The 17,597-nt window shown below is 51.6% G+C and overlaps 1 protein-coding gene across 1 annotated transcript; it reads right to left on the reverse strand.

Annotated features, from left to right (window-relative positions):
- Positions 1–52: 52 nt before the first annotated feature.
- Positions 53–16,099, reverse strand: SLC52A2 (solute carrier family 52 member 2). Its single transcript, XM_078617662.1, has 8 exons — positions 16,036–16,099; positions 11,842–11,973; positions 10,603–10,730; positions 8,642–9,062; positions 8,050–8,240; positions 7,501–7,694; positions 6,681–6,804; positions 53–6,435 (listed from the first exon to the last, which is right to left on the reverse strand). Exons 2-8 carry the CDS (start codon positions 11,957–11,959, stop codon positions 6,223–6,225), a joined length of 1,389 nt encoding a protein of 462 aa, XP_078473788.1. The 5' UTR covers positions 11,960–11,973; positions 16,036–16,099; the 3' UTR covers positions 53–6,222.
- Positions 16,100–17,597: the final 1,498 nt, after the last annotated feature.

Raw genomic sequence — 17,597 nt, forward strand, 5'->3', positions numbered from 1 at the left:
TATTGGTATATTAAACGGATACAGCAGATAAACAGGCGCAAGCACTGATGAGTCCGTTGTATAATATTTTATTCTTTCTATAATGATCATTTTGATATCGCTAAACAAACCTTTCCAACTATTTTCAAAAACAATAAAACTACAACAATCATCATCATAAAAACAAGGCAAATAGGCGGTGAATATTACAATATTCAAGTGCATGGTCCATTGAATTATAGGTCAAGCAGAAGGCAAATTGCTGCGCGCCCAACGGGAGTGGAATCTCAGAGCTCCCGTTGGGACGTTGCCAGCCCAGCTCCCCCCCCCAGCCGGGAGAGAGAGGAGAGAGGCCCTGCCCCCCATCAGGCGGCAGGGCAACCAGGAGCCGTCTTCTCTTAGACGAGCAGCGCTGTTCCCTCTGCACGGCAATCGGGCCACTCGCTCGCTCGGGACGACGGCTCTTCCCATAAACTAATAGGCTGCAATTTCCTGCCAGCCAATCTACACTGACACACTTAATACAAAGCCAAAATACAGTACACCGGAAACAGGACACGACGAACAATATCGACATACGTGTATGGATTTTTCTTTGATGTCTTAAAACAAATCATTTGACAATAAGTAACGATTTCCTCGCATCGGCACACACCTCGCTCAACCACCCCGTCCTTTTTCATTTTCAAAATTACACAGCTCGAAATTACAAATTAAATTTTTGACCTGAAGAGAGCCTTGCCTGGCCCACAACTACATTTTACTCAGTTTAACATGGAGGCTTTCGCGACCAATATCATCCATGAAAGGGTTTTGGGTTAGACTACGTAAAGGTGTCGTTTAAACCCGCCACCACCAACTCGTAAGAGTTGTCACATAAACAGAACATGCCAATTCGTCACTAGTCCAGCACAACACATCTACGCCTATATATAAGGAACGAAACAGTAAGGCTTCTCCACAAATCTGGCTGTCGCTTGATGCAGCTAGTTGTAATTACTGGTGAAACGGCGTACTTAGATTGTAAATGTTGTGGCTTGGCTCTCCAACACACCGATGTGCTGTACTAGTGACGAATTGGCCACGTTCTGTTGACGTGACAACCCTTACTAGTTGGCTGTGTTGGGTGGTGGCGGGTTTTAACGACACATTTATATATTTACGCGATCTAACCCCATCACCTCTTATGGATACATCTTCCTCTCTGAAACAATGCCCTCCCGACCACCCATCTGGACCCTGCCACGATTCCTGCCCAGGCAAGATGCACGGGGCAGGGGGTGGGGGGGGTGCAGCACAGATATGGGGATGGCAGGGGTCGACGTGCAGGGGATGATCCGCTGAGCTCATTCCATATCCCGTGTGGTGGGGTGAACGAGGCCGCATACCCAGGGAGCAGCGGTGTCACGCATGGCTTGTGGAGCTGTTTGGTGGCTTGGCAGCTGCTAATCAGTAGCTGTACTGTGAAGCCTGCACTGTGAAGCCTGCACTGTGAAGCCTGCACTGTGAAGCCTGCACTGTGAAGCCTGTACTGTGAAGCCTGCACTGTGAAGCCTGTACTGTGAAGCCTGCACTGTGAAGCCTGTACTGTGAAGCCTGCACTGTGAAGCCTGTACTGTGAAGCCTGCACTGTGAAGCCTGTACTGTGAAGCCTGCACTGTGAAGCCTGGCCGTGAGCTACGGATACTGACGGCCCAGGGATAAATTGCATCTGCAGGTCGCGCTCCCATTTGACAGCAAATGTAGGCCCGCAATGTTAGCGGTGGCTTGGCCTCTCACACGGATTGGCTCACGCTCGAGTCGCTCAGCTTCATGCAAAGACGGATGAGTGGTTCAATCCTGGCTCCGCTCGGGCTCGGCTCCATGGAAATCCTGAGCGTGGCTGAGACCGTGCTTTGAGCTGGCTCGAGTTTAGCACGGCTTTGAGCTGGCTAACTTTAACCAGAGCCAAGCCCACGCTTGAACTAAGAATACGGGCTCAACAGCAGTGACTCTGAAATTGACAACAGTACAGAAAACGATATACATCCCATTCAGCAACCGCGCACGAGGTCACAACCTGCAGTGTTTCACAACCGTCCTCGGAATAGCTCCTGCAACTACATGGATGTACTACCTCTCACCTTTTGACAACCAAACATAGACTCGTGTCACGACACCTTTTGTCTTGCCCCTCGCAAAGTTAAACACTTACAACTTAATTCGCCTTCACTTCTGTAAAGTTGCCTTTGATTCTCGTACAGTAGTCTCCTGGCACGCGTCTGCCTTCAAAAGCAAACGCCGAGTCTCAATCTCAATTGCAACGGTTGGCTACATACGGTGCGAAAGAAGTTTAACATACATACCTGGCTGAATTCAAGGAAACGATTAAATTTTTGAAAACTTATCACAAACAAGATATATTTTACCTGATGGCAAACGCATGCTTAAGGAACGTTAAGCTTTTTCAGTGTTTTGGATTAATCAGTTACACTTCAACAGGTCCCAGAAACCCTTTCCAGTTCGGATTCACGTCGCAAACAAAAGGGCCCTTCTCACTGTGGAGGGAACTTGGAGCTCAGCAGAGCGAGCAGACCAAGCGATTCTTGCAGGAATCGCATTCCATTCCTTCGAATCCACCCTGCACGGTTCCACGTCCGCTGAACTTGCCACGATCCCGCTCGGAATTGTATTTGATTAATAATGGAATTGCAATTCCTGGTAACAGTGAGCAGACTGATGAACGGGCTATGGGTCAACGCTTAGGCTCTGGCAAGAACACTGCCTAGAGCAGGGGTCGGCAACCTACGGCTCCGGAGCCGCATGCGGCTCTTTACGAGCTGCTTCTTGACGATATGTACGTATGTACAGTATGTACTCAGATGCATTGCGGCTCTTGAAATACTGAATTTTGTACCGAATTGGAAAGAAATGGCTCTTCTTGTTATTTTGGTTGCCGACCCCTGGCCTAGAGGGTGCATGCTCAGCCAACCAAAAATGGCATTTATTCAAAAAAGCCTCGCCGAGTTTGAAGACTCTGCTATCAGAATCTTGCATTTGGATGTTTGACCAGTGTCACTAATGAGTGTTTGGTACGCGTCAGGCAGCCGAAGGTAAAGCCCTGTAATCTCTTGCTCAGGCTATTGCTGGTGTAAGAGCCTCCTACTCTTCCATGCTGGCCAGATGTCTTTGAAGAGATGGGTGTACCCACGATCATACACGTTTGTTGGGATGCCCAGACTTTCTCAACTCAATTAGTCGGTGGTCTCACCGACAAAACGGCCACACATTCAGTTCTTAAGAGCCGATGGTCTGGATAAGGCCCAGAGAATGTGTACCTGCAATGCTGCACACATGCATGTGTCGTTAAATCAGATTTTTTTTCTAGGCCTGCATACATGTACTTTTGTGCGGGGGTATCTCATCATTCACAGAATGTAATTAAGTTCAATGTGCTGCCCATTACAGCACGGCAGCATCTTAAAAACCACAGTGCCCAGGGAATACTCGCACATACATGGGGGCAACACTCAGCAATGCCATCTCCCTGCCACACAACTACACCAAGCAGGCCCTGGCATTACCCATGAGACCAGGAGAGTCTCATTTGCGTGACCTTGGGCACTGAGCACTGAGACAAGCCGAGATTTGTGGCACCCAGCAGGACATTTGCCTTCTAAGTAGACCGAGAGATAAAACTTTCAAATGTAACGAGTTGAGTGATAATAACTGTGGCAATGCCAACGTAAGACTTTCATCCATCAGTGTATAAATAACAGACGATTAACTTGATAACAATACTGGAGGTCTGATAACACGTGAATTGAGGTTAGGAGCGTGTGTTGAACCATATGTTAATGTCTGTACATATGTGTCACGGCTCCATCAGAACACTCCCAAAAACATCACCAAACTCACAAGCAAATAAATACTATGATGGGAAATGTAAAGAGGTATCTGATTAAGTGCCGGTGAAGTGGTCAAATATTAAAGGCCAACGCTAATGTCATGGTGTGAACTTTTGTGTTACTATCTGTGACTTTTATGCAAACATCAAACTCCCTTTGAACAAGATAACCATTCTCCCTCAATCCGGGATGCAACCCAGGTCTCGCTCCATTGATATGGGTATTAGCTCTCCAGAGACGTCCAGCCACATCTGTCGACCCGTCTTGCGAGAGAGGTCTGACACAACTGCGCATGCACGTGGGAGTTCTTTTTGTGGGTGCACCGAATAACAAAAAAAAAATGGTTATTACGCTGGCCTACTCCTGCCAGTGGTGTCACACACAGGTTCACCACAGCCCACTTGTCACCAGGGCACCTGATTTGGTATTCTCTGCAGGAATCGCGCGTGGTGACAGGAAGCCAACGGCCACTCCGTGACCCCAACAGTGGCTGGCACTCAGCCGCTTCATAACCACTCGAAATCCTGTCATCCGCTTTCTGAAAGTTGCTTTTGGTCTGCAATGCTATTCAATTTGACGGATCGTTGGAGGTTTCAGGTGACACTTTGTACCATATCTCGAACTGGTGTCTCCTTCTTACCGAATGTGTGCTGTGGATGAGTGATGAGGTGTATTATCAGGATCAATGTTGAGGGATGTCTCCAACCCCGTTGAGTGGAATCGAGCCTTAAACGTGCAGTCTGTTGCCTCAAGCACATCAAATAAACTACCAGCACTCTACACAACTGTCCACTTGGTTTCTTCATAACTATTCAGAGTAAAAGCATACCATCTCACGGGGCATTTTAACATACATGTTTTACAATGTTTTATATATTTTTACGTATTTTTAAATTTAGGGGTATCTTTAAGGAACAGACTTGCTGCTACTATTTAAGATTAGCCGGATGAACTTTGACCTAGATGCTTCAAGTTGGGAACAGGTTTTACAGAGAAACTGCGTTTACAATGCCAGTTGGCACGACCTCCTTCATGCCATGGCGCAGCCGTCCGTGATTACCAACATCAGCTGCGTGCGAGCAAACCAGCAGCACACATTGACAACATGCTTCCGGCCTAGTTGTTGTTTGTACAAATAAATTACTAGTTGGAACAACAAATATTACAATTTTGAATATCAAGCGATAACAGGTTTGTCACATTGCACCTGTTGTTAAAAAACGAGAAGAACATTTTCTGAAATAACGTCTCAGTTTGACGAGTGGCAGTAGGTCCATTAGATCAACAGTGGTAAGGGAGTTATAAAGCATCTTACTGCACACAACAAGCGCATATCTGAGCTGTGGTCTCAAATTGGGCAGCTATCGTCCCTGCAAACAGCCCTGTCACATCTCCCCTCCAGGCCGGCATTTTGACAGCCATGCTGTTGTAACCCTCCCCATCCACATTGGGCCCGAACCACCACATCTCACACTCTTAGCCACGATTCCATGGCTACTTTTCTCCTTCGTGCAAAGGCCTTCGTCTTTAACTCTGAACAATTACAGCATGGCTGCTGCTACTGTACAAAGCACAATATGGACAAAGTTGTAATCCTGCTGCTGTCACATCTGGAGTGGAGGACAGTTCCTACCTCGCAGCGCTTGATAGAAATCAACGCAAATCAGTCACAGGGTGATTGATGATCCAGAACTCGGATGCACTCAAGTCACTCGGTCATCAGTGGTCTGTTATCTCCCTATCACTCTGCTATCCTTACTACCATGGCTACTGTTCCTGTGAACTTCACTCATTGACTCCTCCACCCACGAGTGACTGTTTCGTCTCATCCACACTGTTCCACCACCAAACTACAGCTCACAAAAACACTCACCCACTCATCCATTCACCCAGCTATTCGCAGACTCACCTACTCGCTCGCTACACGGCAGGCCATAACACCCTGCCCAGCTTTGTAATTCCATCCCATTGTCTCTATTCTTAAGCTCTTCCTGCCTTGCTCAATTTAAGAAACATGTCAACTCTTGCCTACCACAATTCCGATAGTGCAGTTTGTTCCTGGCGGCTTAACATTTTGGGCCTGTGCTCAGCAACTACATACAAAATTACAGCGACACAGTCGCACCCTGAGCTGCAGGCCGCACTGAGAACCCATGACGGGGTTCTGAACCAAAATCCTCGCGGCAACAACAGCAGCACCGCGATGCGGGCCGGCGCTACCGTGCCTGGTCGCCCACGCTACAGCCTCGCGGCCGTGCCACGGGCAGCGCGGGGTCAGGGCGGGGGCAGCGCGGGGTCACGCGGGGTCATGCGGGGTCACAAAGAGTCGCGAGGGGTAACCCGAGGCTTCGCGGGGCTACGCGGGGCAGGAGCCGGAGCAGGGGTCGCCGGGCGTGAAGAGGTGGTAGACGTTGACGAGGGGGAACACGGCGAGGGCGCCCAGCGCCGAGCCGGCCTGGATGGCGGCGCCGCACCACAGGAGCGCCGCGTGGCCGCGCTGGTGCAGCACCGTGCCGATCATCACCTTGAGGTACGAGAAGAGGCCCACGAAGAGCACCCACGCCAACACCTGGCAGACACGCGAGGTTCACGGCTCAGCGGGAAGCACTCTCTCCGGTGTCACCGATACGCAGCGATCACGATCGGCATGATAAGCAGATGATGGTGATGATGAAGATTGGATCATGAAATACAGGCATACGATGCAAGGCGAGGTGCAGACTGGAATTAGCAGAATATCGAAAATGTGACGCTGCCCGCGGGCGCACGGCGCGTGTGAATTGCGGCACACGGCGGGGCGCTGTCGACGCTCACCACTAGGACGCTGCCGCTCGGCTTGCCCAGCAGCGGGGGGCACGGGCTCAGTACGGCCAGCGTCATGATGTAGCTGCCCACCAGCACGCCCAGCAAAAACAGCAGGCCCAGCACGGGGCTCGACCTGCAGGCGCCGGTCATTCGTTCCATGTTACCACGTACAGACAGGAGGTGGCCACTCTGCAAGTGGCAGCTGATACTGTGCATGCTATCAGGGCACTGAAACAGCACCGTCCAGACCATGGGTTTAAGAACTCAAGAGCGAAGCAGCAGCCAAGGTGGCTGATGATCCAGAACTCGCTCGCTCACTCACTCACTGGTGGTCAGTCGCCTCCTCTTCTATCATCACTACCACGGTTACAGCTTCCATGAATTTCACTCAATGATTCCTCCACCCGTGTTTATGGTCTACCAGACTTGTCGACTAACACACTGCTCGTCACAACAACACACTCATTCATCCATCCTCTCACTCGCCCACCCACTCTCGAACTCATCTACTCACCCACTCGCTCACCACACTGCAGGTCACCTCACTTCTCTTTCTGCTTCTTCCCTCGCACTGGTCCACTCTGGAATTCCCTCTTCCCATCGTCATCTCTTTGCTCAACCTCTTATAATCACCTTGCTCAATTAGAGATACATGTTGAACACTTAACTGTTACAACTTTGTTAACATTGTTTATTGCTGGTCGCTTGAATTCCTGGCCCTTTGCGCCCGTGCTTAGCAACTGTGTTTAAATTATGCATATATACATTACACAAACGGAGTTCCACTAGCGCATCCTGGTGGGGGCTGCCCCTGGGCACGAGGCCTCACCGGCAGGGCAGGCCCATGGTGAGGAAGCAGGCGAGCGGGTTGGCAATGCTACTGAGCACGGCGCTCAGGTGGAACACGCTGCCGCCGTACGGTAGGCAGGCGTACGTCTGCACGGAGGGCAGCACGCCATTGGCGAGCGCGTTGGACAGCAGCAGCAGTGTCAGCAGGTACAGCACGCTGCCCACGCACAGGCTCTGCGGGGCACGCACGCGGCAGTGGCGACACCACGCCATCGCACACGAGGGGACATAAATCAATACATCTCGCTCTTTTTTAACGCTACTTACGACGATGATGTTAATACTCAAGCATCAGAATACCATACCAAGACATCATAAAGCATCATAATATTTCAGTGGTAATGTCCCAGTTTGAAAGATGCACTCTGTGGCACACTAAAAGAGGTCAGGGTGAGTGACAGGGTGACTCCCAGTTTATCTTCGTCTAGACTCTTTCAACCGAAACAACTTTCCGAGGTCACGTCGCAAAAGCTGGGCGGCCCTGGACGTGTGAACTCCGAGGGCGCCGTCGCCGGGCAGCGAGGCTCACCTCCCCCTCCTCCTGCTGCCTCTTGGCGAGCACCGCTCGGCCCCTGTCGCGGTCGGGCAGCATGAGCACGTCCCCGTTGGAGGCGGGCGACTCGGGAGACGCGACGGACAACGCGTCGCTCTTGAGCTGCGACTCCTCCTCGCGATCGTCCAGGATTGCGTTCTCATTCTGCCCCGGGTTCAGGTCCTCACCTGAGCCACGCAACACGCAGGCTGCCATGTTCAAGCAGGCCTCGGCCGCCCAAGTTTCGTGCCCCAGTCGAGACAGGGGAACGCCGGCCGCAAGCAGACAACAGCGCGTTCACCTACACAATCAGAATTTCCAGCAAGATTGACTCAATGCACGCGATTTTTTAATCAGTAAACAAATTCCCATGGTATCTCTTCTCTTCAACGATTCTAGGTGTTGTGTCTATCAGATGCAATAGGTGAGGGAGGGACAGAGGAGGTGAGGAAGGGAACGAGGGAGAGGTGAGGGAGGGGAATGAGGTGAGGAAGGGAATGGCGAGGTAAGGAAACAAAGGAGAGGTGAGGGAATGAGGTGGAGGGAAGGAGGTGAGGGAGGGAACGCGGAGGAGGTGAGGGGACGGTACCGGCGGGGGCCCCGGGCCGCAGGCGCACGAGGGCAGCGAAGGCGCAGGCCGAGGCGAGTAGCAGGGCACACACGACCGAGAAGAAGGCCGACACGGAGAAGCGCTCCTCCAGGTAGCGAACGTGCAACGCCGGGGCTGAGGCGTTCCCCGTCCCGTTCACGCACTCGGCGGCGCCCACGCCCTGCGCCAGCGCGGCCACAGAAGGCAGCAGCGCGCTCAGGCCCTGGCCCACGAAGAAGGTCTTGACGTGCTCCGTGGAGAAGCGGTACATGTGCGGGAGGAAGGTGACGTTGGAGGTGCAGCACACGAACGAGAGCGCGAAGGCGAGCACCAGGTAGGGGACGCTGTGCGTGCGGCCCGACACGGGCGCCGTCACGGACCACGTGACGGCGAGGCAGGCGCATGCCACCACCGCCAGCACCTGCGGGGAGAGCAGCCGCGTCACGCGGCGCCACCGCCCGCACGCAGCCCCTCTTGTCGCAAGTCACACGGCACCGCGTGATTTACACTTCCTGCTTTTGTTTTGCAACACAGGTGCGCACTGTATGTGTGTGTGTACGCACGATGTGTAGCCTGTAAGTCACTGGTGGGGTAAGTTCTGTAAGCGAGCACCAATGAAGGCCGGTACGTCACACGAAGGGCATGGATGGCCAGCACCACACCCAACGACCTTGGAATCCCCAGTGGCGATGCTTATACATCGCTCCAGGTACTCATTTGAGGTTCAGTCGATCTACGGGAGGCAAATGGCCGGTTCAGATATTAGCTGTGAGTAGGAATTGAACTGGGGTCACCAGGTTCATAGCACCACGACACTGCCACTCCCAAACACAAAAAGGCAAAGATTCACCCTATAGCCTTAAAAGACTGTTGAGGCAAGTCCTGTTAGCGAGCCCCTATGAAGGCCGGAATGGTACACGAGGGGGTGGGTGGCCAGCACCACGCCCGACCGCCTTTGTCTCCCTAGTGGTGATGTTTACACACCACACCAGGCACTCATTTGAGGCTGAGTTGACTTAGGGGAGGCCCAGGACTGGTAAAATAATCGTCACTGGTGTTGGCCATGAGCGGGACTCGAACTCGGGTGTTCGGGCTCGTAGCGCAGTGCACTAACCGCTACACTACCGCTCCCCAACCACACACACGGACACACACACAAAACAACGACCGTCATTTGCCAAGAAGTGGTGGTGATGCCACCAGCGCACAGTGCACTTTCACGCTGCTGGCAGTGTAAACTTGCTGTGTTTTAGCCACAAACATGGCTGTGTCTTACCCAACCATCCAAGATCTAGTCCTGGCCATGGCTACAGTATTGGCAAGGGGTATCTGATCCTATATTACACTTTCCATAGGTAGACTCTGCCTTAAATTAGTGTATGAGCATCAACACTGGGGAGACAAAGGCAATCGGGCGTGGCGCTCACCACGCAGTGCTGGCCTTCATAGGTCAATGCTAAAAGCACTTGCTCCAACAGCCTGTTACAGGCTACAAGAGGGATCTTTGTTATAATGATACCATGTATAATAAAGTACAGGCTGGGAGGCCCGAAGCCAGCCCTCCCTCCTGCCTGACCAGCCCAGCCCAAGGAGGCCTGGCGAGGGATCTGGGCAAGGAATGGTGCCTGCTCATCCAATGAATAAAAAATGGAGCGATAAACGAGGCTTGAGAAAGATATCTCTGAAGCCAGCCAGAGGGTGTGCTGCGCATGCAACAAGAACACATGAGAGAGGGCCAATGAGTAACACTGGGTGGAAGCCTGAGATCCACACCCAGGCGGTGGATGGGAGGCAATTGGTCACTCGTCCTCCGGCTGATACCTGGATGACATGGATGATGGATGTGAATGATGATGCATGTAGATGATAAGATGATTGTGATGTGGATGATGACACGTGGATGATGGTGGTGATGACGACGGTGATGTGCATGCCATGGCTGGTGGCGTTGCCATGGAGACCTGGATGACGTGGATGAGGACGCGCTCGTTGAGCCGGCCCGGGGCGAAGCGCTGCGTGATGGTTACGGCGATGGGGCCCACGTTGGCCAGGGCCACCATGACGGTGAGGTAGGAGGCGAGGTCCCAACCTGCGGAGAGAGCGGAGCCGCCGCCACCCAGCGGTGAAACTCCGCAACAAAGCGGCGCACGCGGCGAACACCGCCACTGCTCGGTGAATCAGTAGACTAAACGCCTCCTTCACACACCTCCACGTAGAAATACACGAGTCCTTTTGCAGATTCCATCGGCTACACGAATTTTTCGAGTGCCTATTTCAACGCCATGGATTCAACACCAAGCAAAACACCGATTAATTTGTGTTATGCATTTTAAAGTTTTCCCCGACTGTATTTTGCTCCGACGTCTAGAGTGGATGCGTTTGCCGAGTGTCTGAGTGGGACGTCTGCTCTGCGTCTTCTCGCAGTCGTAACACTCGTGCCTCAGCACGACTCGGGCCTCTCTCTGTGTGGAGTTTGAATGTTCTCCCCCTGTTCTGCACCGGTTTCCTCCGGGTCCTCCTATTTCCTTTCATAGGTATTGGCCAAACATCCCAGTGCTAAAAAATTACCCACAAATTACTCATTTGGGATTGCAAACAGCAGCAACATCGCTGCCTACTGCGAAAACGTGTAGAACCCTCCTGAAAAAGTATTGCGACTCTGCGAGTCTTTCCTGAATAAACAAGCAATGTAATGGACCATGTGTTCTATGATTGGCATTAAAATGTTCATGTCCACTCACACATCTTGCCCACGGATTTCGTTCATACTCAGGCACAGTGGGGGTTATTTTACAACTTTGAATTGCTATCAATATGCTAATATGCTGCGGGTAATTGTGTAAGATACCAGTGCCTTTAATTTATCTTACCTGGAATGAAAGAGTTATAATCCGTTCCATGAAGATATCTTACCAATTGTCACTAAATATATAAACTTTGTGGATATATCCTGTCAGGTCATTTGCTTGAAGAATTAAATCTTTCGTTGATGCCACTAAATAAAATGGATTGTTTTAAACAAGCGCCCTTTAACTCATTAGGGAACGGATTCAAAGCAACGGTGCAGCAACTGTGACCGCCCCGAGATTAAACAACAAGAGCGGGGAAGCCGTCGAGGCGGCAAGCGGACGGGCGATCGGTCACCACCACTGCGGTAAGAAGGGCAAGAAGGTGGCGCCGCCGACGCCACCACCACGTACTTTCTGGGAGCACCTTGACCATTACGGGCAGCTCCACCCACAGGGCGTTGACGGCCACCCAGGAGCCCATGCCGAAGAGCGCCACTAGCGAGTGCTCCAGCACGCCGCGGCCCCGCATGGTGCCGCCTCCTCCTGCACACGGGCGCCACGGCACGCAGCGCGCAGTCAGTGTCTAGTAGGGGGTGGAACGGTGAGTCCGTGTGCCAACTTGTATTGGAGTGTCTGCGATTCCATCTCCCGGCACGGCAGCTGAGACAACGGGGCGAGTTTATACAATCCCATCTCCTACTGCCTCTTTAGTAATGGGGGAATACTGTAAGAATACGGGAAGAACTTAAAAACTCCATTCTCACTCTCTCTCACATACACACTCACCATCTCACTTACACACTCTAGAGAACAGGGGGAGAACTTACAAACTCCACTCTTACTCTCTCACGCATACACAATCACCAGCGCACTCACACACACTCTGCAGAACAGGGGGAGAACATACAAATTACACAGAAAGGGAATCGAACCCAGGCCCCTTTTTGCTACTGCACTAAATAATGAATATTTAGCACCCCTTAAAACTTCAACAAGCAAACTTGCATAGGTCCAGCTTTAAAAATGATTGCCGAATTGGGCACGTTTCTGTGTGCAGTTTGTATGTCTCCCCCTGTTCTGCAGAGTGTGTGAGTGAGATGGTGAATGTGTGAGAGAGAGTGGCGTTTGTATGTCCCCCCCTGTTCTGCATGGGCTTCCTTCAAGTTCTTCACTTTCTTACGAAAGCAGTCTAACGAGAATCGTCAAGGCTTGGCACTACTTCTACTGCTACACGCTCTTGCTCTGGGGAGTCAGAGTGGGCAGCACATGCCACTTCCCTTGACAAAGAACAAGACTGGGAACCGGTGCCCGCACACAATCCCCGCAGCCTTCTGCACCGCGTCGCAGTGGCCGGCCCACGCAGAGTCACGCGTCTGGGCGCCCGGGCACCTGCTACTGGTGGCAAAGGTAAGAGGGCACCCACGAGTTTGCTCTAAAGGCTCCCGTGGAGTCACGTGTGGGCAGGTCAAGACCATGGCACTCTGCGAACCGGGTAGAGGTCTCTGCCTCTTGGAGAATACAAAATATACGATGAATATCGACAGAGAACTGGGAAGCCTTCGGGGCAAATGGGTTGTGCTTGTGAACACCACAGACTTGTGTATATGTATGTTGAACTTTGTTCGCACCGTACGTAGCCAACCGTGTTAATCGGAGGTGCGGGAGCTAATCTATGCCGTTCGTTTTGACTCATAATTGGCGTAGAGTTAGAGAGAACAAGTTGGAAGTGAGTAAAATGTGATTTCTTTAAAATAACCTAAATTTGATTTAAAAAGAATACAGTTTGGTATCAGTTTACAGAAGTGTCAATAATAGAGCCAAAGGCCAACGCATGCTTCGGCTGCAGAATTTTCAAAGACAGTCACAAAAGGTGGTAAATTATATTGTGCAAAGATTCCGTTCAGAGCAAGATTTAGGGCTCATAAAGGTTAATGTTATCTCACTGGTATTTAGTAAAGGGCTTGGAGATAAAAGATGCTGTTGAATGTTTGAAACTCAGCTGTAAACTAGTTTGAACTTCCTTGACAGAGCTTGTCGTGGAGACTCTAGGCGCACCTTTAACACTCGCCTTTTGCCCGTCCAAGGACGGGTGCATTGCAGTAAATCTGAAACTTGCAAGTGAAAAGCAGGGGGAGAAATCTGAAGCGTTGCTACGGAATGTTGTACAGAACAGATTCCCTTCACTCCCAATACTTCAAGACAAAACCCTAATGCCACAAGCTGAAAATGCAGATGTTAGGAGAACTACATTTGTGTTGCACAAATGACAAGGCTTTAACTTGCTTCGAATTATCTGGACTAACAGGCATCATAACTGGCCATGATCAATCCACTCCTGGATGGCAGGGCCCGCAGTGATTGTTTTGGTTCGGTATGCCACAAACATGGAGCAAGCTCGTAAGTGAGCGTGCCGTGGACTGAGAGGCGTTGAGAAGCACCGGTCTGGCAGCCTGTCCCGTGACCAGCGTCCCAGCGCGGCCGTGGTACCGCATGTCCAGCACGAAGGCCTCAACTGGGGCAAAGGTGACGGTGCTGTCCCGTCACGGTGGAAGCGCTCACGCTCCTGCCCCATTATTCCTTGGGCAGGAACGATGTCTGTATGAAAACCGATCCTTGACCCTGGCGATACGGGCATCTATATAATTGCTTGCCAAGTATTCTATTTATTTTAAATTTGATCAAATACGTGCAAATATTACGCTCCTGTGCCGAGAATGACACGACACTGAGGGATGGCAACGTGACGGGGAAAGGACGAAACAGGACGGAAATAAAGCAAGGACGAATGAAAGACAACGAATAAAAACACTGTACAGAGGCCAGCACGAACACAGCGCTCAGAAGCGCAGGCAGTGCAAGGCGGTGAGGCAGTGCACGAAGAGAGCAGAGTTGACAGTAACACGCCCGCAGGTCCTCACGCAGGAGGAGCTGCTGCTGCTGCTGCCAGCTCCAAATTCCCACGGCAAGGGGCTGCGGTCCTCAATGACACCTCTCGAATCGACACGCTGCTGTTAATTTACATGTTTTTGTGTGTCCATCGTTTCTACATTAAACTGGTCAACCGAAAGGACACAACGACAAACACTGCACCGCCAACACTTGCTAACACACATTTTATCTTTCCGACAGACAAAATAGACACCACCAGCCGGGTGGACACCGCCAGCCGGGTGGACACCGACAGCTTGGTGGACACCGCCAGCCGGGTGCGCAGCGCACTTCGTTGGGACAGGCCGAGAGCCCGGGCGGGGATTGCGCACCACCATCATCATCACCACCACCATCATCACCACCACCATCATCATCATCACCACCACCACCATCATCACCACCATCACCACCACCATCACCACCATCACCACCACCATCATCACCACCACCATCATCATCATCATCACCACCACCACCATCATCATCATCACCACCACCACCACCATCACCACCACCATCACCACCACCATAACCACCACCATCACCACCACCACCATCCCCATCGCGTGTCACGGACCACAGCCATAGAGGGCAACGAGGGGCAGATGCGCCTCACGTATTCGTATCGAGGAAGAGAAAATGATTCGTAGATCCTCTGCGTTCCAATTTCCCAGTGTTTCCAGACCATCAGATTGTAAACCCGTAGTCTCCGAATGCGACGCCATTCCAGGTGGTTGTGCTGTCCGCTCGCTCTGACCACCCGGCAGGGCCGTGCCACACGGTTCGGCCATTCCACGAGAGGACCTTCGTGACCGGGGCCTGATTTGTCACTCACTGACGTGTCACTGTTTTATTTGACCAGGTAAGGCCCACTGGGCTACACAACTCTTGACTGGCCATAAAGGATAGCTCAACGAAGTGGCGAACATGTATAGTAGCCGAATTCTCTCAACGCATATTTCTGAATCGCTATCACCGACATCGCAGCCACCCACCGCAGTGACACGTGTCTGACTTGTCAATCACACAAATGGTAGGTGGCTGCTGATGTTGTCACTCACAACAGTGACAGCTCGTCACTGCTGCTGCGTCTACCGGCGACATTCACAGCAGCAGCAGAGCGGTCAGACGATGGCGTCTGTGCTGCTCGTGCTGGGCAGGTCCCGTCGGGCGCGGTGTGTGCTGAGTGTGGTGAGTGTGTGGTGAGTGTGCTGAGTGTGGTGAGTGTATGGTGAGTGTGTGGTGAGTGTGTGTGCTGAGTGTGGTGAGTGTGAGTGTGCTGAGTGTGGTGAGTGTGCTGAGTGTGTTGTGTGTGGGTTGAGTGAGTGGTGAGTGAGTATGGTGAGTGTGTGTGGTGAGTGAGTGGTGTTGTAATGTTCGTCCTCTGTGTGTGTTGTGTGTGGGTTGAGTGAGTGGTGAGTGAGTATGGTGAGTGTGTATGGTGAGTGAGTGGTGTTGTAATGTTCGTCCTCTGTGTGTGTTGTGTGTGGGTTGAGTGAGTGGTGAGTGAGTATGGTGAGTGAGTGGTGTTGTAATGTTCGTCCTCTGTGTGTGTGTGTTGTGTGTGGGTTGAGTGAGTGGTGAGTGAGTATGGTGAGTGTGTATGGTGAGTGAGTGGTGTTGTAATGTTCGTCCTCTGTGTGCGCGCGTCCCGCACGACGGCGCCGCTCTCACCTCGACTCGCGTCTCCGCGCAAACGCTGGAGCCGCGTGACGTCACGCGCGGACGTGACGTCACGCGGCCTCGTGACCTGCGGAGTCCTCGGCCGGGCGCCAGCGGCAGCAGCATCGCCCCCTGCCGCCACAGTCTGGGCAGGAACCTCCTCGTCAATGACACACGAGTCTTGAGACTCGGCCAACGTGGACAGCACCGCACTTAACATTGTGGTCGAAATTTGGCCAAATTCCCAAAGAACTCAGCCAGCTGCGTCGTCGCCCAGTGTCACACGGGGACAGCTGCCGCTGGGGGTGCCCTCGCAATGGCCGCGTCGAGATTCAAGGCGCTTACCGCGTGGAGAGCGCTATACAACTATATTGCGCAACAATGGGAACTGTTCATATTTACTTTACACCCTTTTTACGAACTATATTTGGAGCAACATTGTCACAAGAAATGTATTTCATTTGATGATATTTCTCCATCGTCGCTTTTACACCGATTCTTACAATCGGCTTGTGTCTCGAGAACATTATTTAGCGCCTGACCAGGTCAGCTGTCGGTTTTGCAGCGCCTAGAATGACTTAGTAGGCCAATCCTTGAGTGGCAATTCTCGCCACAGCAATTGCAAGTGAATGCGGTGGCAGCTCCAGAGGTGTTTGTTGCGTTTTCTTGGTCTGCCAAGCGGTGCGGGTTTTCTCCTCGCCTTTCCCTGAGGCCTGTTTTCACAGCCTGCTGCCAGCTGAGTCGGTCACCGGCTGTTTTCTCCCAGTCATTTGGGTTGATTTCGCAGCTCTTCGTGTCCCATTTGCAGACATCTTTGAAGCGCAGGACCGGGCGACCAGTGGCCCGCGTGCCTGATGCCAGCTCGCCGTACAAGACGTCCTTGGGTGTCCAAACCATCTCAGGCGCCTGACTGAGCAGAGAGTACATGCTGGGAATGTTGGCCAAGTTGAAGACTGAGGTGTTGGGAACGCGATCTTGCTATCTGATGCCGAGGATACGCCAGACAGCGGAGGTGGAATGTGTTTAGTCGATGTTCTTGATGGGCGTATGTTGCCCAGGACTCAGAGGAGGGTGCTAAGGACGCAGGCCCGGTTCACCTGTACTTCGGTGTTGAGCATTAGGGATGTTCTCGATGAATATCTTGTTATACTGTACTTGTTTATTTCGTCGTTTTTGCGTACCCCAAGTCAAACTTGCAAATGAGACTCATCATGGTCTCTTTAGTTCTCACCTGGTTAAACAAAATTTTAATTTCTGTTCTTGACAATAGCTGCATCATCCTACTCCAGGTTTATTATAATCTAATTAGGTAATTGTATCCAGTATTCACGTAAGAATGTGTTTCCTGTAATTCGAGCCCATAGGTGACGTGTGGCTCTTGGAGTGGCCTGCTGAGCGGTCCTATTCAGAGTTTGAGATCATCTATTAATGGCCTAACATTTATTCTTAAACCTAGGATACACCAAATATTTATCCGATATAAGAATTATGGAAACGATTCATCGTGTCACGTAAAATATCGATTCCTAGAGCTCAGAATACTCGCTTTTAATCACATGCTATCCAAACGTCCA

Source organism: Lampetra planeri, chromosome 54 (assembly GCF_965212315.1).
Source record: "Lampetra planeri chromosome 54, kcLamPlan1.2.h2, whole genome shotgun sequence".
In the NCBI taxonomy this organism is placed as follows: domain Eukaryota; kingdom Metazoa; phylum Chordata; class Hyperoartia; order Petromyzontiformes; family Petromyzontidae; genus Lampetra; species Lampetra planeri.